The sequence below is a fragment of the Molothrus ater genome, chromosome 4 (assembly GCF_012460135.2).
Source record: "Molothrus ater isolate BHLD 08-10-18 breed brown headed cowbird chromosome 4, BPBGC_Mater_1.1, whole genome shotgun sequence".
NCBI lineage: Eukaryota > Metazoa > Chordata > Aves > Passeriformes > Icteridae > Molothrus > Molothrus ater.
The window spans coordinates 28,159,165-28,178,894 of record NC_050481.2 but is presented as its reverse complement, the minus strand read 5'-3'; the positions used below and the strand labels follow the sequence as shown (position 1 = coordinate 28,178,894).

Below are 19,730 nucleotides of genomic sequence, written 5' to 3'. Positions count from 1 at the left end.
AAGAAGTTCATATTTTATTCATTTTTGCCAAGCACCTTAGTTTAAAAAAAACAAACCCCACATGAGATTAGTAGACAAATGAGGACGTAAACTTGAAAGGCCAAAATATATAAGGCAGCTACAGTGTGTGTGTATGTGTACATAAGAAGCTTTACTGTAATCACGGTATTGTAAATATTTCAAGTACTCTGATAACAGAAGTTGATGACATGCATTCCAGTCATCACCATTTTCTTGGTACAGGAGAAAGGCGTGACATTAAACAGTCCACACTAAGACAGGTTTTATAGCAGTTAGGCCACCAATGCAAGAAAACATCCTTTTTTTAATGGAGACTCCAAATTTGTTTATAAAGGGAAAGAAAAATGCATACCTATGCATCATTTTTTTGCATAATTATGCACATACACATGCATAATTTTTTCTGAGATGTTTGTTGATTTGGGGAGAAGGGTTTGTATATCTTAGGTTTGGCTATCTTTTTCCTTTAATAATCAAAAGGCATTCATTTCAGTTAACTCAGGAATTAGAGTTAGTAACCTGTTACCTAAGGCTCTTACAGGATGGAAAACAGACAAAAAGTCTTCTAAAGCTTCAGAATCTTTTCAGTACACAGCACAAAGTATTAATATGCTTTTGCCTCTGCAACACCTGCCTGGCAACACAACTACCCACAGCTATCTCCCTATCTGAATGGGAAGTTAAACACTACAGAGGAAATTAGTGGGTTTCAAGAAGAAAGTTTTTAACACTCACCTCTCCCTTACAGAGTGGTTCTGGTTCACATACTCCTCTCCTGCTGCAGTGCCACTGAACCAGAAACAGGCACACTTACACTAGCAGGGGATGCTATTCTGTCAGAAACTAACTAGCAGCATGCCTTGTATTTACAAGCCAATCACAAACACCCGGGATTTCTCTATTTCCAGTTCTACAGTAAAGTTTAGGAGCACCTGCTGATCTCAGGAAGATGTTCATAGGATATTACAGTCCTACTGTGAACAAATACATTACCTATATGGACCATTTTTCTGGTGGTTTCTTTGAAGAGAAATTAGACCTTTGACAGAGACTTCTACAGTGCTGCAGATACACAAACATGAATAAATAACTAACTATCTCTCTGGGTCATTTATCATACACAGCAGAACCTTTCCTACTCACTACTGAAGGTAGTGAGAACCTACTCCTTTCTCCTTTGAATTACCTAAATGTGGAGATGCTGAAACAGAAAACAAAAGGTAATTCAAACTCCTCTTGTAACTTTTCCTTAACTTCAAGCAGCATCCTTTCTGATGGCTGTCATACACTGAACCAGTGTAATAAATTCAGCCTGTTGCTAAATTTTTTTAGACTTTCCCAGACTCCTACAACACAGAATATTTCAGAGCTTCTTTCATGGGGATGTATGTTTGCCCAAGATTTTAATTTATGTTATCATTTATACTACACCAAGGCCATTCATGCTTTAAATTACAGTATCTGTCTATCTTTTTCCTCAAATGTATCTAGTCAACTGAGCAATCCTAGAAGCTACACTTCCAAAACCAAGTATTACCTCCATTATCCAGATTACTTTTCCATGGAGGTGATGCCACCTACAGAACTTGCTCAGAACTTCTAGTATGGTTGCTCTACTAACTTTTCTGAAGTAGTCAGCATAATTCTGTCATACTCTGAACCTTTCCAGATGCTTATATTCATTTTCTGTTACCCACATCAAGAGATTCCCTTATCTCAGGTTTGATTTTAGATTAACACATGCAAGATTCAGATTAAAGGGAAACTTAGTCAGGTTTAAAGGGCAACATTCACCCTCATAAGGAAACAAATAAACATGAAAATACAGCAAAGAAAAAATATGCCAGGGAGTGTCAGTGCTGAAAGACAACTGCCATCCCTCTCAATTTCAATTGTCATGCCACTATGAAAAAATCAGATGAACCAAGGACTAGGGAAAGATAAATACTTCCTTCCAGTAATTAGAAAATGGACCTTTCTGATAGTCATATTAGAAACACTGGCAGTAACTATGAAAGATTTATATAAAAGCTTGCTTTCCCTTTTTCTTACAGGTGTCCAAAGCAAAGTACAGTGATCATACTATCTGTCCTTCTTCCAAGCTACAACAAACTCCAGAGCTGCACACATGCTTGGGAGATTGTGAAAATTCTCATGAGTGATCTGTGCAAATCTTTTGCCAGCAACACTACTAGCTACATATGGATGCATTAACCCATTTTATATATATATATATATATATATATATATATATATATACACACACATATATATATAATCTTCCCAATGCAACATATCTTGCTGCTATGCCAGGATAATTATTTACATGGTGGACCCTCAATCACACAAAGCATTCTTCCTGTAGAACACCTCATTAGCAAACCTAACTTTGAATTTTTAAGGGAGATTTCTCTACTTCGTGTTGGGTCAAAAGGTCTCTGAATTGATCAACTGTTTTAATTATCCACTTAAGAGAGCTGAGTAAAAGGTGGTCACAGAAGGGTTGAGGTTGAAAGGGGACCTCTGTTGGTCAGCTGCTCCAACCAACACCTGTCCTCAAGCAGGGTCAGATAGAGCCAGCTGCACAGGGCCCCATCAAGATGGCTTTTGAATGACTCCAAGGATGGAACTCCACAACCTCTGAGCAACCTGTGCTAGTGTTTGAAAAGCACAAAGTTACTTACTGTGAGAGCTGTCAATTAATGTCCGTTACCTCTTGCCCTGTCACTGGGCACTGCTGAAAAGAGCTTGGCTGCCCCTTCTCCATTTCCTACAACCAGCTTTAATACAGCCAGATAAAGCCCCTCTGAGCCTTGTCTTCTCCACACTCAGTGGCCCCAGCTCTCTCAGATTTCCCTAGTCCCAGGGCCATCTCTGTGCACCAGCACTGAACTTGTTCCAGTATGTTCATGTTTTTCTCACACTGGGAAGACCAGAACTGAATCCAGCACTTCAGGTATGGCCTCACCAGTGCTTAGCAGAGGATTTACCTCTATCAACCTGCTAGCAACAATTGTCTTTATGCAGCCCTGAAGGCTCTTGGCAAACTCTCCAAGGCAACCCATAAAAACCTCTGTCTCCACAACCAAGGGGTGAAGGCAAAGAGTCTAACACACTTTCAGAAGCCAGAGCAACTGGATTATAACCAAAAAGATATCTGCAGAGGAACTTGCTGATGGGCAGTACTTCTGAGATTAGACAAGGTTATACAATTAACTTACAGCAAAATACTGTCTGTTACAATAGGATACCAGATGTGAGGTTAAGAAAATTCACATGCATTTAAGACTTCTGTTAATGACAGCACTATCCCTCATCTTCTCTGTGGTAAACAAACAGCATTTACATGTGAGGTAAGCGTCACCTGAGAGTCAGAGCTCCAGGGAAGGAACAGTACCTTGTTAAAAGGATTAAAGTATGCTATTCCCTAATGTACAAGCTTCTCTATATGCATAAATTAACTTCCATGTACTTTCACATGTCCCACAAACTGTGAGATACGGACCAATTATCATGAGCCCAGCAAAGTGTCACAAAGATGACTTATGGGACCAAGGCATCTCTCCTGTGATGAAAGGCTGAGAGAGCTGGGGCTGGCCTAGATGATCTCCAGAGGTCCCTCCCAGCCTCAACTATTCTGGGATTCTGTGAAGCTGTCAGAGCTTGTGCTTTTTCATTGAGAGTGACTGAGAAAGGTACTTTGACACATCATTCATAAAAATTACAGATACACTATTTCTCCAGTGAAGTGGAAAGCAGAAGATTAAGTGATCGGGGGGGATCGGGGCAGGGGGGGGAACCAAAAAACCAAATCAAACCATACCTGATGAGGTAGTAAACAGCCCAGAAGCTAAAACTGATCTCTCAACTGAAATGAGTTCAGGTTTTTCCCCTTTTGTAGTACAAGTATGGGATTTTTTTTGAGCTTGCTTCTTTCCTCCAACTACCAAAAGTAACCTTATTTCAGGATGCTCCAAACACAGGACCCTCAAGTCATTTTCCCCTCCTTCTTACTGATAACATAACTACAGATTAAAAGTTATTATGGTTTACAAAAACTATAAGCACGTTATCTCCGTAAACTTTTTTTTTTTAAATATGGAGAAAGTTTGTTCTCTGACAATCTAAATCAAACTTAGGGGTATACACACAGAGTATATGACTAACTAAAAATTTCACCAACTGCATTTGCCAGTTCTCTGCTTGTTGAGAGTCAAGTTCCTCAGAAGCTACCACTCAGCTTCCTGCCCTGCTGCACAGGCACCTCCAAGGATACTCACCTGAGCCAACAAGGCTCGTGAGGCAAAGCAGTACCAAAACAGCTCTCTTTGGATTTCTAAACTACCTTAGTTCTAAATTCCCTTAGTAACACTTCACTGCACTGAACACACACCCCCTTGCCCACTGTGCTCTTCATTTCTTCCTCCCAAACTCTCTACCTGCCATCCCAATACACCATGTAATGCCATTAGGCTCCCCTCTAGGAATCACAGACACCACCACTTGGGTGACACACAACAGCAGGTTTCTCAGGGAAGTAAATAATGGCCCCCTACCTGTCTGCTATGTACATCTTCAGTAATACCCCTAAGTTACTCTCTTATAGCTGAAAAATAAATTAAACAGATTTTATTTAAGGTGACCCAAATGTGTTCATTACTGAAAAAACTTCTTTGTAAAGGGACACAGAAAGAATACATATACATAAAGTCTTCTGCTTGTTTTTCCAACAATAAAGAACAACCATATGCACATAGACAGAAAACATTTCAGACTACACTTCTGAAGAGAGAGCAACAGTGAAGCAAACTTTCTTGGCAAACCAGCCACCTACAAACAGACAAGTTCATCCTCACTTGGTAAATGAGCATTGCAAAGTAGAAAGGCACTTAGCTCACTCTTAAAATAAGTGCTAATGCTGTAAAAGATCAAATATAACAAAGTATTTTAAACCAAAGAGAAATCATGCACTGAAAAAGGAAGGCCAAAATAAGAAATCCTAGGATGACAACTTGATTCACAGTTTACTCAAGTTAATGAAAGACTCCAACTCCCACAGATTTCAGCGGGTTATGAAACAGGTCCTGCAGAGGGAAATGTTCCAAGTCACAAACAGCAATGCCGTATTTTGATACGTAATTGCCACCAGTGCCTATGAAGAAATCTCTGGTGTAAAATAGAGAACAAATACAGTAATCTTGCTTTCTCATTTTAAAAATGGCATGAAAGAAACAACAAAAGAAAGTTATTGAAGAGAACTAGATTGTTCCCAGCTGTTGTCATAAAATACTACAGCTGTTCATGTCATTGCAGCTAATGACCAGTTGCACTTTTTTAAAGATTGTAACACAGTATGACCATTGTAATCTACATCAAACTGAAACTTGGCAAGCATCATGGAAAAAAGACCAAGAAATCATTTAAATCCTATTTTATTTTTTGATTTCTGTTCATGGGTTGGTTTTGAGTGTTTTGGGGGGATAGGACGGGATTTTGTATGAATGGTTCTTTATTCAACTTGTCAATTATGCTAAACTACTTACAAAATCATGGTAAATAACAGTTATTAAATTATCAAAATTTTCTTTTCCAGTAATAAAAAGATAATTGAACTAATAAATCCTGGTTTGGTTTGTTTTTTTGGTTTTTTGGGGTTTTTTTGTTGAAAAGAGGTGTGCTGACTTAAAGTCTCAAGTTGAAAGATGATGATGAAATATCTTTTCTCTGGAGCCAAGAACAGGGTAGGCATCACCATCTAGAAGCTTTTAATTGCTTTGCTAACTGAACTATACATGAACCAAATCAGACTTTTTCATAAAGATTCAAGTACACAAATGCAAAGAAAAGGTTAAAATAGAAAAATTCATATATATATATACACATATAGATGCAGAAAGAATTTTCAGATACAGCTCTCTCCAATGGAGCATTACTCTTTGACATATGGAGAAAAAGCTAGAGGAAAGCATGTGTTCCCACATAAAATCTCCACAGAACTTGAAACATACTACTTCAAGTAATTTCATGGAATTTCTCAAGAAAATGAGAGAATATAGGTTCCTCTCTAGCAATGTGTCCTCCCCTCCAAGATCATCCATACAGAGCTATAGACCAGGAAGAAATCACAATCCTGCACTTCTTTTTATCTTCCTTATAGTTACCAAGAACATAATTCATGAAGAAAATTAGAAGTCATTTTACCACTTTCTCCACTTTAAGACACAAAAACACTGCCAGAGAAATTCCAAATACTTTGGAAAGATGATGACCTAAACACTGCTTTGACCTATTTTCGTGGCAGTGGCCTGGGACTCTGTAACAAGTAACAAACACAGCTGCAACAAAAAACCTGTGACAATGAAACTTCCTGATCCAAGGGAAGAAATAATTGCTAAACGTGTACTTATAGCCAAACTTAGCAACAGATAACAAGTTAGAAGCTGAGCCTTTTTTACTCACTTTGGGACATCTATCTAGACTGCAAAGGATTTCTTTCCAAATGATGGTTACTTCAAAACACAAACAATCCTGAAACTTTATGCAGCAACACAGTTACTCATCTGTCACTATCAGGAAAAAAAAAAAAAAAAAAAAAAAAGTAGAATTGTAAACCCTACCTTCAAATACAGAAGTCTAAATTAAAAATAAAAATCTAATCACACACATCTAATCACACACAGCATGAGGCCAACAGTCTAGTTTAGGATAGTTTGGATTCTATTAATTAAGCCTATTGAACAATGCCCAGAGTGACTGTTGTAAGACTCTCTGTAGCATCACATCTGCATAAGTCATTATTAACACATGTTATTTTCACCATTCCAATCAGAAGTTCAAAGTGCACTTCCTTTCTTATAGCAACATTGTACAAAAAGATCAAGTCTGCACAACTAGGAAATATTAGATGAACACTGTAGCAGAATTTACTCCATAGCAATTTTGGGTTTGGTTTTTTTTTTCCCTTCAGCTCGGCATTGTGCAAAAGTCAAGATAATTCAAAGTATTTTGGCCAAAAGCAATCTGATGCAATAAAATGCCTAAGCTAAATGCCTCTAAATGATGGGATGGAGAAAAAGAATATAGGATAGAATACTGTTATAGCAATATCTGTCTCCATCAGTACATGTTTCATCACATTACAGCACTTTTTAATTTTGAAAGCTTGATTTTATTAACCCAGATAGGCCTTCCTCAAAGACGAAAAAGTTGCTGCATCTTTTGTCAAAGACTTTATACAACCCTTTTTTAGCATTGTTTTTCCCTTTCTTTTCCACAAAGGTTTGGTACAGTCTCCATACAGACTAGGTTCTGCACCTTTTAATCCTAAAGTTTAAGGTGGGGGTTTTAAAATTCACTCATCTGTGGTGAACTTCAGGATTTTTCTCAAGTATTACCAACTTCACCACGTCTTACCCTTCATTGCTAACTAACTCCCATGTCTGATTATAAAAGCACCAAAGCAGGAGGGCCCATACCACCTCCCTTGAAAGTTAACCAAGAACACACTGCTTATGCTGGCTTTGCAAAGCACACAAGTTGAAACTAACAGTCATACTATGAGTGTTCAACATAAACTGCAAGAAACCTGCAAGCAGCAGCTGAGCTGCAGAATAGAGACATCCCTCTGTGACAAGCTGGGTAGAGCTTGAGCAGCACACTGACAGTGGAGCTATTCACTGAAAAGAAAGCTACCGTCAGCAGCTGGCTGCAGAGTTTCAACAGAAGTCTGAGAAGAGGCAGAATATACTTCCCCTGTTCTCACAGGCTCCCCCAGGCACCTACAGATGCACCAAAAGGAAAGATACAGTGTTCCATGAACCTCTTCCATTAAATACATGCACCCAAATCACTCAAATCTACCAGGCAGCACTTAGGCTGCTCATCTCATACTTAGCAATAAGCAAACAAGCATAAGAGCAATGAAGAAAGAAGAGTTTTTAGAAATGCAGGACAGGAATAGACAGGAAAAGGGCATTTTGAAACCTGAGAGGGGGAAAGCATTAAAAACCCAACTTGCTGACAAGTAAAAGGGCTGCAACAGAAGTTCAGCACAGCTTTTAATTACAAGTAGAATGAAGTTTGATTGATAGACAGTTTTCAAATGAAATGTTTTTGAAAACTGGTTAAATACACCCTAAAGGATGCTATCTACACCTTAGACACAAGCACCCCAAGACACACAAGAACTAACTTCTAATTAAAACCACCATTTCTAATGTGTGGTGTCTTTCCACTCTGCTTCTTTTCCTCTCCAGCTCCAAACATACATGGTGTTAGTTGACAATTAGCTGAAGATGATGCTGGCATCCTAAATCAATCTTAAATAAGACAGCCATGTTCTCCTCATACAGCAGTGTTGCTGTATCAACATTACCATGCCTAAGCTCTCTTATAAATAGAGATTAAAACACACATAGATGACTGTCAAGGAGGTCCTGCTCTGGAGGTGTTATTTCAACAGTGGCAGCTTTCTGGGGGAAGAGTAAATAGGGTGGGAATTAGTCCAGATTTTTACCTTTAAAAGAATGATTTACCATCATAATAGCACTTGTCTTCCTGGTTTTCCACACGTGATCTCTGGTCTCTTCCTTCACTCAGTAATTATAGGAAACCATTAAGTATGTACCTGGAGTACCACCTCCAGCAATTACCCATCTCAATCCACAACCCAAGTGGCAGACCACTCAGTGAGCCCCACACTTAGATGAACGTGCACAGTTAGGCTGCACATGCAGTGTAATGGTTTTCAAAACGGGGGTGATACTTTCCACCATTACTGAATAGACATAAAATTATCTTTTATGGGGGAAAGTCAAGATAAATGACTGATTATCAGAAGGGGAAATTATTTGAATGTTCAGCTGAAGAACTATTGTGAAATCACAGCCTATATTTGATTCATGAAACCACATATAAAAGAATATAAGAAGGTACCTTTTCACGAAGATGATTTGAAGTGGCTTTTACTTCAGAAACTTGTGGCTTCTTTTATGGCATGCTTACAGTAAGTGTTAAGCAGTATCACTCCATCTTAAAATACTTTTAAGGAAGTAGTTTTTTCCACATTCCTTGAAGCTATGAAGAAGAAACTAATCCCCACTATAAACTGCTTCAACATCACTGAGAAGCCTAAAAGAAGTTAATATTCACAGTTAAATGGAGTACCAAGTTTAACTTATAGTCCTGGTTTTGTACTATAAGTAGGAGCCACTCAGCAAAACATAAGAAACTGGAAAAAAAAAAACCAGGAAAGATGAGTTGGCAGTATCCAGGCTACAGGTACTTATTTATTGCCATTACCCAAAATTACTTTTGATAGAAAATCCCTTTAGAAATACCAGACAAAAACACTGTGCTGAGTTCTAGAAGCCTAGAACCACAAAAAAAGATAATTTAAAATATCAAGTTATACAAACAAAGGTAAATATATTTTGCACATGATCTTCCTGCCACAACCTGCACTGCAACACAAGCATATCCACACAACAACTATCATCTCTAAGCGGGATACATGTGATGGAAGTAAATACCATTCAATTTGGGTATGGATAACAGAGAGAAAACAACTGTTCTCTTCAACATCCCCCTATAGAAAATGACCTCAACTGGCTCCTATTTTCCAATTAAGTTAAATGCTGATATCATTCAGTATGTACTCCTCTTTCAAGATTACAAACAGCGGTATTAAAAGCACCAGCTCCCTACTGAGGCTCAGTCAAAAAGAGCAGGCAACAGAAGGCAGCTTTAGCCAACGTGGAATTCAGAAGCATACAAAAGGTTTTTAACACACAAACAAGGCAATTTTGTGCCTCACTTCATATCAGTCCTACGACTCAGCACACTCAGCAAGCCACTCTCATCATACAGAGCATGAGAAAAGCCTCCCACCTATGCAGTACAGCAATAATTCTGTAAGAAAGGCACCCTTCAGCAAGTGCACAATTTTCCCCTATGTCTATACAGCAAAAGACTTGTTTCACTAAAGGGCTTATTTACAAAATGATCTTAATGACTAAGAGGCTCAGTGAGTTCATAAATCCAAACAAATCACCAGCTTTATTACACATAGTCATCAAAGACTGTACTTTGGTTTTGTTTCAGTTTCTCAGCACCACACTCATAATCCCTCACGAGCGTTACACACATCCCACATACACACACAGGTTTGCACAATGTAAAACATACAAAGACTGCAACACCTAAGTGTCATCCAGTTGATAAAATCTATTGGTCTTACAAGTATTAACTTAGTTTTGACATAAGGTAAGAACAAATCAGTTACATACATAAGAAATCATAACACAGGAACCTTATTTTCTTTCCTAAACAACCATAGTATCTCTCCAAGTATATTCAACTGTTTTCTGCTCCTAGGTGCCTCTCACACAGCTTGTTTCCTAAAGGTACCTGGAGATCTGCAACTATGGAGTACTAAAACTGAGGTGGATGTACACCTGCTCCTTCAAATGAAGGTAATAATGGACAGGGAACAGAATCAATCCCCAGCTCTACCAGTGCCACCTTTCTGGCATAGCTGTGGGTGGATTCTCTAGTTAATAGTACACCTTGAACCCAGATGCAGTCTTCCTCAGGACAAGCAGTACACCCCTACGTAACAACAATAAATTCATTAAAGTGAGCTTTCCTATGCCAACAGAAACAGCTCCAAAGCAATTCCTTCTTTTTCCTCATGAGGATCATCCTCAAAAGAGAGGCCTATCATCCTTTGCTGCATTAGACAGTTAAAACTATTTAAGTAACCCTGGTCCTTGCCATAAATAGGCAATACCCAAATTTACACCAAAATATACACCAAATCCACCAACATTACAGATGTTCAGGTCAACACATTGCTCAAAAACCACTGAAGCACTTGCAGGACACATCTATGCTGGAAAAATTGAACTCAATTCAGAGGGAGACAGAAGCAGGCTTCTGCAATTCACCAGTGCTGGATTCCAGCCTGGAGCACAAGCCTTTGGTGAACATACACAAGTCTCCCTGGACTAATGGGAATTACCAATGAAGTTTAGAGTTTCCATTATTGACAGCAATTTTGCCTCTCACAAATCTGAAATTAACACTGATGGTGAGCTATCGATCGTGAGCTGGCATTCATATTACATTACAAACAACTGTCAGCCTGCACTTTAGGAGAGCATTAACAGTAACACAGTTTGAAATCCAGAGACAGCAGTGTCTGGTTTTATTGTGTATTGTCAATTGCTGATATAACCATGTAAACCTCCCCATGCAACGCACAAGAGGAAAGGACAACACCAAGGATCACAAGCCATGGCTACAGCCCTTCTAAACAACTGAGACAGAATTATTTCACTAAAACTCCACTTCCAATAAAAAAGCACCAAACAGAAAAACCCAGGCAAAAGCATACAAGCATCTGACCTGCCCAGGAAAAAAAAAATCAAAACAATTAGTGTCCCTAACTAACTGCAAGATTTCCAAGAAATACTGACTTCACGTTTTTTGTACGACTACTCCAGTTGACTTTCAAATTTTTATTTATGATTACTATGCTTTAGTGCAGTATTCCTCAGAGGCACTAATGCAACACTAAACACGTTGAGGAGGTCAAGTAACATGATACATGGCTTTTCCTTCCCCCTGGGTGGGGTTCAAATCTTGCTAATGTCAGTAGTGAGCAAAAGCTGTTGACATCAGGCAGCTGAGCCATGTGAAATGAGCTACTATCCTCAGTCCAGTTTTCCCTGGACAGGTATTCCTACCTTCACAGGAACAACCAAGCCTACACGCTGGCTGCCAAGTCTCAGGAGTTAGAAACAGCATGGATAAGGAATAGCTTCCTCAGTCCCGAAGAAAGACACTAACTCTTAAGACAGCTCTGTTCAAGTGAAAGCTGCACCATACCACTAACAAAAAGGCAAGGAATTTCTATTAATTATAAGCACATCAAGTCAGCACCTCCTGCAACAGTATGTTGTCCTGAGCCTTGATCCCACAAACTTCTGAATGCACCTGAATATAGAGTTTATCATATTTGCAGTCAACAGACCAAAGCGTTGCTCCTCTACAGCATGACAAAATTCAGAGTAAAGATGAATTGTGTAATTTGCATCACAACATACATACCATCCTCAGGAGAGCACCAGAGTAAAATGAAAGTACCCCTCAAACCATAACTGCATTCTCTGGATTAATTTTACTTTTTTCTTTAGCCCAACAAAACAGACAGTTTTGTCAATTTTAACTAGTTAATTTGCTTCTGGAAAGTTACCATTACAAACAAACCTGAATTTCATCTTTACACTTCTCATCGTATGACAGTGTAAGATATGCATAACAAAGCCAGAAGACCAAGACGTTAAAAACATTAGGGGCTCCCAAGCCTTTTTCCCCACATCCCAAAAGCATGTTTTATTTTTGAGTCAAATCAGTTCAAGCACAGTTCAGACAATTCAAAAAGCAAAGAAAAATGAGTATGAGATTAAATCCTCGCCTATGGAAAAGCTCTACTTCTCCATATATTTGAGCGTTTTAAGCACGAGAAGCAAAAAACAAAATCAAACCCACAGCAACCCCCTGAAGAAGCAGCTCTCAGGCACAAGCAATTTGCACAAAGCTGCTGGAACTGTAATCCCCCCAAGCCCATCCCACTGTTACGTAACAGTGCCAAGCCAGGATTTTTCACCAGCCAGCTCAGAGTTACTGTTAGTAGGAAACATCTCCTCTCACACACCAGCAATCAAGAGGATTTAAAAAAAAAACAACCAAAAAAAAAAAAAAAAACAACCACAACATAATAAAATCAAACAAAAAAAATCCCACACAGTCAAGCAGAGGGAAAAATTTAATCCAGAGACTACATCCATGTTAAAGGCATTTCCTTTAAGTAAGGTTTTATATGATATTCTAACTTAGAACAACTAGCTTGCTTTCTCAGGTTACACTTTACCAGTCTAACAGTATCTGGTTATTCTCTCTAAAATAACAAGACTTCAACTACTTATAGAGGTGCTTACAATATAACTTTAATTTAATTATTCTGTGTTAATTTAACATTGCAAGCCCATTTCAGCTGTTCATCTCAAGAGGGTAAAAATCATGTCCTATATGACAGAAACAACAAGGTGATCTTTCCTTTATTACCATCAGTTTCTTGACTTCCTTAATGTCCATAGGAAGGCAGTGTGAAGTGCCTATGATGCAGCAAAGAATAATCCCATGAACTATCACTTGACTGTGTACTACACTCTTCAGATGCTATTTTAAGACCTTAAAAGGATTTCAATATTTAATGGAGGCCTGAAGCAGTTAAGCAGATCTTCACATCTCCACTGAAACACTGACATTATGAGACAAACAGTTAGCAGGGGCAATGGACACCCAAGCAGCATGTATGTTCTTTCTGTTCAAGACTTGAACTCACTTTAACCAAGTTGATTTCTCTCTGAGCTGCATTATAAAAGTATTTAACTACACATACTGCTACGTTTTCTTAGAAATAGTGGTTTTAGATGTTTGAGACATTTACACGTGGGAAAAACACCAAGAGCAATTGCTGACAAAACACATTCAGATGAGCTGAAAGCACTAAAGGTTTTGTCAATACTGAAATAATTCCTGTTGATTACAAACATTGTCTTAAGCCAAAGGAAGCTGGCCACAGCAAAGATCAGGACGTTTGGTCATGTACTAGGACCACGCAGATTAAGGAAATTAAAAAAAAAAAAAAAAGAGATACTCCATAATCTCCTAACAGGATGGCCATTTGTTGTTTCTACAGGAGAGGAGTATCAGCTAAACACAAGCTTTAAAGCCTGCTCTTGGGGTGATATAATAGACTGAAGCTTAAATTGTAAATATTCCAGATATTACAAGTTAAAGGTGAATTTACAAGCGATTTTCTTAAAATTCTTGCAATTATGTTTCTTATAATATCTGAATACCTACACTTTCCTTTGGAGGGGCATAAAATGAAGTAAGAGGGGAAAAGGCATAAGATGGTAAATGTAAATATAAACACAAAACCATAAATAACACATCTTCCCAAATAATATTTACACTGAGTGTTTCATTCTGGCATACACTCATGTAAATACAGAAGTGTATGTATTTCAAGGCCATTTCCATTTCCAGCTTTCCCAGGATATGGACACATCCATGCTGCACCTCGGATTTGTGCTGTCCACCGTAGCATACGGGTTATAACCTAACTGGGTGAAATACACTACAGCTGGATACACTTGGCTGTGCGCCCAGTGCGGAAGGAAGAAACAAACAAGAAACAAACAAACAAAAAACCCAGACCACTAAATACACGTGCACTTCCTACACACCGAGAAATGCACATGTGCAATTTACATCAGTCATCACCCCAGAAAATAAAACCTTGGTCTGTACTGCGGGGCTCAACGTGTTGTCAACCCAAACTCTCATTTGTTTATACGGCCGAGGCTGGCAGCACAGGCGTCCCTCCGAAGCAGAGAAAAGATCATGGAGCCCATCCGTGTTTGTGCCGAGCACCCACACGGCCATCCGCACGCACACGCGGGAGCACGACACGGTACGCCCGCCGGATAACTTCACATCCTAGCAGGCCGGGCCGTCAGCAAGAGACGGCGATGGAGGAGGAGGAGAAGGAGGAGGAGAAGGCGGAGGAGGAGGAAGCAGCCTTCGCCGCCTCCCACAACGCCCGCGGCCCGCTCCCCCTCGCCCGGCATCCCCGCCGCGGGTGCCGCGGGGGCGGCCCTGCGGGAGCGGGGCACGGCGGAGCCGAGCGGCGCAACCGGTCCCCAGCAGCGGCGCTCGGTGTGGGAGCGCAGCCCCGGCTGCTGGCGCGGGGAGGCTTCCAGGCATCCTTGCTGCATGCGGGGAGCGGAACGGCAGTGACAAGCGGCGGCGGCGGCGCAGCCTGCGGGGGGGCTCCGGGGAGCGCGGTCCGGAGGAGAAGGAGGAATGGGGGATGCCCAGAGGAGCGGGCGGGGGGAGGGGGCCGAGCCCTGCCCTCCTCTCCCCCAGGCACCGGGGCGGGGGAGGAAGCTGGGGCTCCCCCTCTCTCTCACGCCAGCCCTGTGCAGCGCCTTCAAGGCGGAGGGGGGGGAGGCGGCGGGGGGAGGAAGGGGGGGAAATGCTGCAATGTAGCGCCGGGCAGGCAGGCGAGGGAAGCCGCAAACCCTCCACTGGGGCCCGGCGCAAGCCCCCGGGCCGAGCCCACCCCTCCCAGCTGCCGCGCCGCCGGCAGCCCCGCGGTACCTGCCCGGGGCTGGCGGGGAAGGGGGGACGGACGCGACCCTTGCAGGGGGCCCGGCGGGAGAACCCGGCCGAAAGGGCGGCGGGGGCGCAGCACCCACCTTTCACCACCCTGTCCGTCGTCGATAACTTGGGATCAACGGCCTTATGCTCCGACATGTCCGGCGGCCGGGGAGGCGGCGAGGCTCTCCCCCCTCGGGCAGGGCAGGCGCGGGCTGAGGCGGCGGCGGCCGCTGCGGTCACGGCTCCGGCTCCTCCGCTGCGGCCGAAGTTGCCGCGTCCCGCCGCCGCTCGCTGGCTCGGCTGGGCTCTGCCGCGCGGTGCCTTCCTCCTTCGTCTTCCTCCACCCCCGTCCTCCTCTTCCTCCTCCAGTTAATTATTGCTGGCTTTCAATCACGCCTCCGGGCTGTGCAGGACGGCTCGCTCTTCCCCCCCCCGCCAAAGACCCCGGCGACAACACCCGCGGCGGGCGGCTGTCAGGCAGCGCCGGCAGGAAAAACCGCGAGTGGACGCGGGCAGCAGGAACAGCCAGGTTGCACACGCAGCGGCCAGCCCTGCGCTTCCTTCCTCCGCGGCGCGCCGCTCCGGCTCCTCCCGCCGCCGCCACCACCACGGCCGCCGCCGCACGGGATCGGGATCCGGATCCGTGTCTTCCCCGCCGCCCCCCGCAGGGTCTCTCCGCGCCTCGCACCGACACCGGCCGCGGCCCCGCGCGCCGCTGCACACGCTCCGCCGCGCAGCCCCCGCGCGCCGCCCGGCCCCGCCCGCCCGGCTCCCGCTCCCGGGCGCCGCCATTGGCCCGCGCCGCGCTGCCACTCACTGCCGGCGCCCCGCCCCGCTCCGCGCGCGCCGCGCCGCGCCGCCCAGGTGCGCCCGCCCGCCGGGGCCGCGCATCCCCCGCCGAGCGCCCGCACCGCACGGCCCCGTCCTGCACTGCACGGCACGGTCCGGTACGGCCCCGCACGGCACGGCCTACGTGTGGCCGCGGGAAGGAGCCTACTACCTGCCGCTCACGGGGGCGGTGGCTGCGCGCCGGGAACCGCGCCCGGTTGGCCGCGCCTGCGTGCCCCGCCAGCCCTCGCGGGTGCGGGCGGGCGCGGAGCGCTCCAAGCGCCTGCCCCGCGTGGTGCCCGCCCCGAGGTGCGGCGTCCCCGGAGGGGTGACACGCAGGTACCGGCACGCCGGGGCTGGCCTGCGCGAAAGGAAATCTTCTTAAATAGCATCCTTGAGCCGGGGGGCTGCTGATCCATCCCCTCGGATAAAGGAAAAATACATCCATCGCCCCTAGCTGTGTATCTTGCCCAGCGCATCTGGCACACGCCAACTCGGGGCATGGGCTGGCGCAGCCTGCAGTGCTCGGCCTCGATACTGGGACACCACTGTCCCCTCAAATGGGCCTGCGAGGACAAGCAGAATGGCCAAACATGAGTGAGAAGTGTTCGCCGCCCCAGCTGGAAGAAATACAACTCTTGCTTCATGTTTCTTAGAGAATTGGAAGGTACTTTACTGTGAAGGTGTCCTCCACCATTCCAGACAACATAAATATTGTTATGGGCTTGTTTATACATGTTGCTCAGGAGGAGCTATTCCTGACTAATTTCATGACTAATTTCCAGAATAAGGCTGGGCTGTTCTGGTTTAGTTAACACCATGAGTTTTAATTAAAGAGGAAAATAGGGCATACCTGTTCTGGAGAGGGATGTTTACAGAATTGTTGTTGAATAATTTCTGTGTAGATGAGCCAAGAATCAACAAACACCTAACCCGGCTTCTCACTTCCCTCTGGGGTGGTGTACAAGTTGCTTGCTTAGCAGATACTATAGCTTTAGAAAGCCACCAAGAATATAAGATGGCAGTCGTGACACATACTCCCTGCTTTGATCTGCCTGACATTTTTAGGGGACGTTTTGTTGGCTGTCCTTGTGGTATTTTCTCTGAGCATGAGAAGACACTGTATGTGACTGACATTTAGTAGAACAGCATGAGTTCTCAGCTTGTTCCAATAACTGTGGTGAGCTCCATGTGCTGTGACCATCCTCATGTCCCAGGAGCACAGACTAGCTGGTAATAAGCTACCATCTGAGATTCCTATTGCAGCGGTAACATGAGGCATTCTCATGTGAAACAGAGCTAGGGCTCAACCGAGGGTGTCATATATATGCCCAGAAAAATCCTGAAGCCCATGACATGTAAGCAGACATCTCCCCATATGGTAGGCATACTTCATGAAGCATGAAGGGCACAGAAGAATCTGGACAGAAAAACCCCTACATCTTCATCCCCACTGCTGGGAAACTCTGCCCAGCAGCACTTGGTGCTCAGACACGGAAGGAGAGGCAGCATGTGAGGAATGCAGTATGGCCAGTACTGCCTCCATGTTGTGGGCCCCAGCTGCATGAGGTGTGGAGGACCAGTTTGGATCCGTTCTTCTGGGACTGCAGGCGGTTTGCATGAGTCATCTGGATTTGTCTTCATAGCCTGGAATAACAGAAGCTCTGGAACTCTCGAGTTTACATTTGCTCCCCCATTAATCACAGGACAAGACTTCAGTGCTGCTTTTTTAATGAGAAAGTATCATTGTTGCTGCTGCTTAAATAAGAACATCCAGCATGTTTGTATTAATTCTGAAGCCTATATACGAGTTCTTCATTTTTAATAGTTTTCCTTTCCTTCTGGTTTTCACCTATAATATGCCATCCAGGCTACGTAAAGCTCTTTCATTTTATCTCGTGGAGGGTCTTGATAATTCATCTGTTGAATGTGTTCAGTCTTCCTTGCCAAGGTAAAATCCCCATTTCAGGTCATCTCTTCTTAGGAGCATTCAGATGAGCTTTCATAAGACAAAGGTCAGTACCACAGCCGAATACCACGAATCATGCCACTTCTGCAAGGTATGATACAGTCAAGATTCAGATCACAGGTGTAAGACCTCATAACTACTCTGTCTTGTTGTGGTGAAATCTTCACCCCATAACTTGTTTCCATAGCAAAAGGAAATCCTTATCCTTGCTGTGATGGAGGGAAAGGAAGAGAGAGAAATCGCCAAAATTGTTTTTGTTCTCTGATAATAGTAACAAACTAGAGATACTCTGTTTCAGATTTGTGTTAGCAGTACAGTTTGTATAGGCATTCTTTATGACTTAAATCTGTCCTTCAAATCCATCCACACAGGTAGTCCTTCAGGTTTTCCTTACACTCCTTGGTCACAGAAGAATTTATTTTTCATGGGATCTGAGTCCTATTAGATTCCTTTTTCTCATTTAACAGCAGGAGGAGAATATGAAGATCACATCTTTTAGTGAAAAGAACACAGTCAGTGGATTCTGGGAAAATTCTAACACATTTGACCTCTTGCATCACTAATCCCTAGCAGCATTGTTAGTCATTTCATCCCCTAGTAGAATAAAAGCCCAGCATGATAGATTGGAAGCTCTGGTCTTCCAAAGAGCAGTCACTCCTAATTACTGATTTTGAGGACAAGCTCTGTGAGATCTGGGGGAGAGATTTTCTCCAAGTCTGGAGTAAGTTAGTACCCACCTCATTGCCTCAGATGAACAATTCTGTTCCATTTTAGCAGAGACATGACAATTCTTTTAAGCAGCTCTGGAAAGTAGCAGCATCCAGCTGAAGAGGAAGGAGGAATAAATGCCCATACAAAGAGAAGTCAGTAATTCAAACCGGACTTTCATAAAAACACACAGACTGAGGGATTTCAAACGGTATCATAGATCCTGTGAAAAATTAGCAGTCAAGTTGTCTTGACTCTATTTCAGCAGCAAGGTGAGGATTATTTTATAGGCATGTAGTAATACTTTTGCCCACTGACTCAACCAATTAAATACTGTTTAAAAGTATTGATTGGAAGAACTAGTATTTAAAATTTTAATCATTATTATTAGAGAAAGACTGTTCTACCTACAGGAGTCTGTCCTTCCTGCATTATTATTAGCCTCTGGAAGATCTGGCTCCACATGTAATAAGTGTAAGTTTGGCAATATCTTGGAAGTAAAGGGGAATTAGCAAGGGCCCTTAAATACTGTGGTGGCTGGATGGAAAATATGTGCAACAAGGTTAGTCTGGATATTGGTGCTGCCTTAAATAATGATTTTCCTGATTTTTCTTTCAAGAGAGATGAGCAATTGCTTTGATTTACTTCCCTTCAATATAAAAATTACGAAGGATTCCCAACATCTTTGTATCTATGTCTATTGCTTAGGCCATAGCTTCTATAGCATCATTGTCTACAAGATTAAAACCACTACATACCAGTCTATATTAAAACCACTATACCAGTCTACCAGTGTCTTGAGGAGATGCTCCATAGTGAACTCAACGTTCTATTACAGCTCACAGTCACAATAGTGACAACAAGCACCTAAAACTCTCAAAAGAACTAGATCCATCTACATTTAACTAAAATAAATTTCATACCAAGTGTTGTATACTAGCCTTGGATAGGCAATATAATTTATCAACAC

At 42.9% G+C, this 19,730-nt stretch overlaps 1 protein-coding gene across 2 annotated transcripts in view; it reads right to left on the bottom strand.

Annotated features, from left to right (window-relative positions):
- The window catches only part of PPP3CA (protein phosphatase 3 catalytic subunit alpha), a 171,146-nt gene extending 155,194 nt beyond the window's left edge, over positions 1-15,952 (bottom strand). The window contains exon 1 of one of the 2 annotated variants that reach the window (XM_036381734.2): positions 15,354-15,952. In XM_036381734.2, the coding sequence (XP_036237627.1) occupies positions 15,354-15,411 (58 nt within the window). In that variant the 5' untranslated portion in view covers positions 15,412-15,952. The remainder of the gene's footprint in view (positions 1-15,353) is intronic. The other variant, XM_036381735.2, reaches the window with a different exon arrangement.
- Between the last annotated feature and the right edge of the window lie 3,778 nt (positions 15,953-19,730).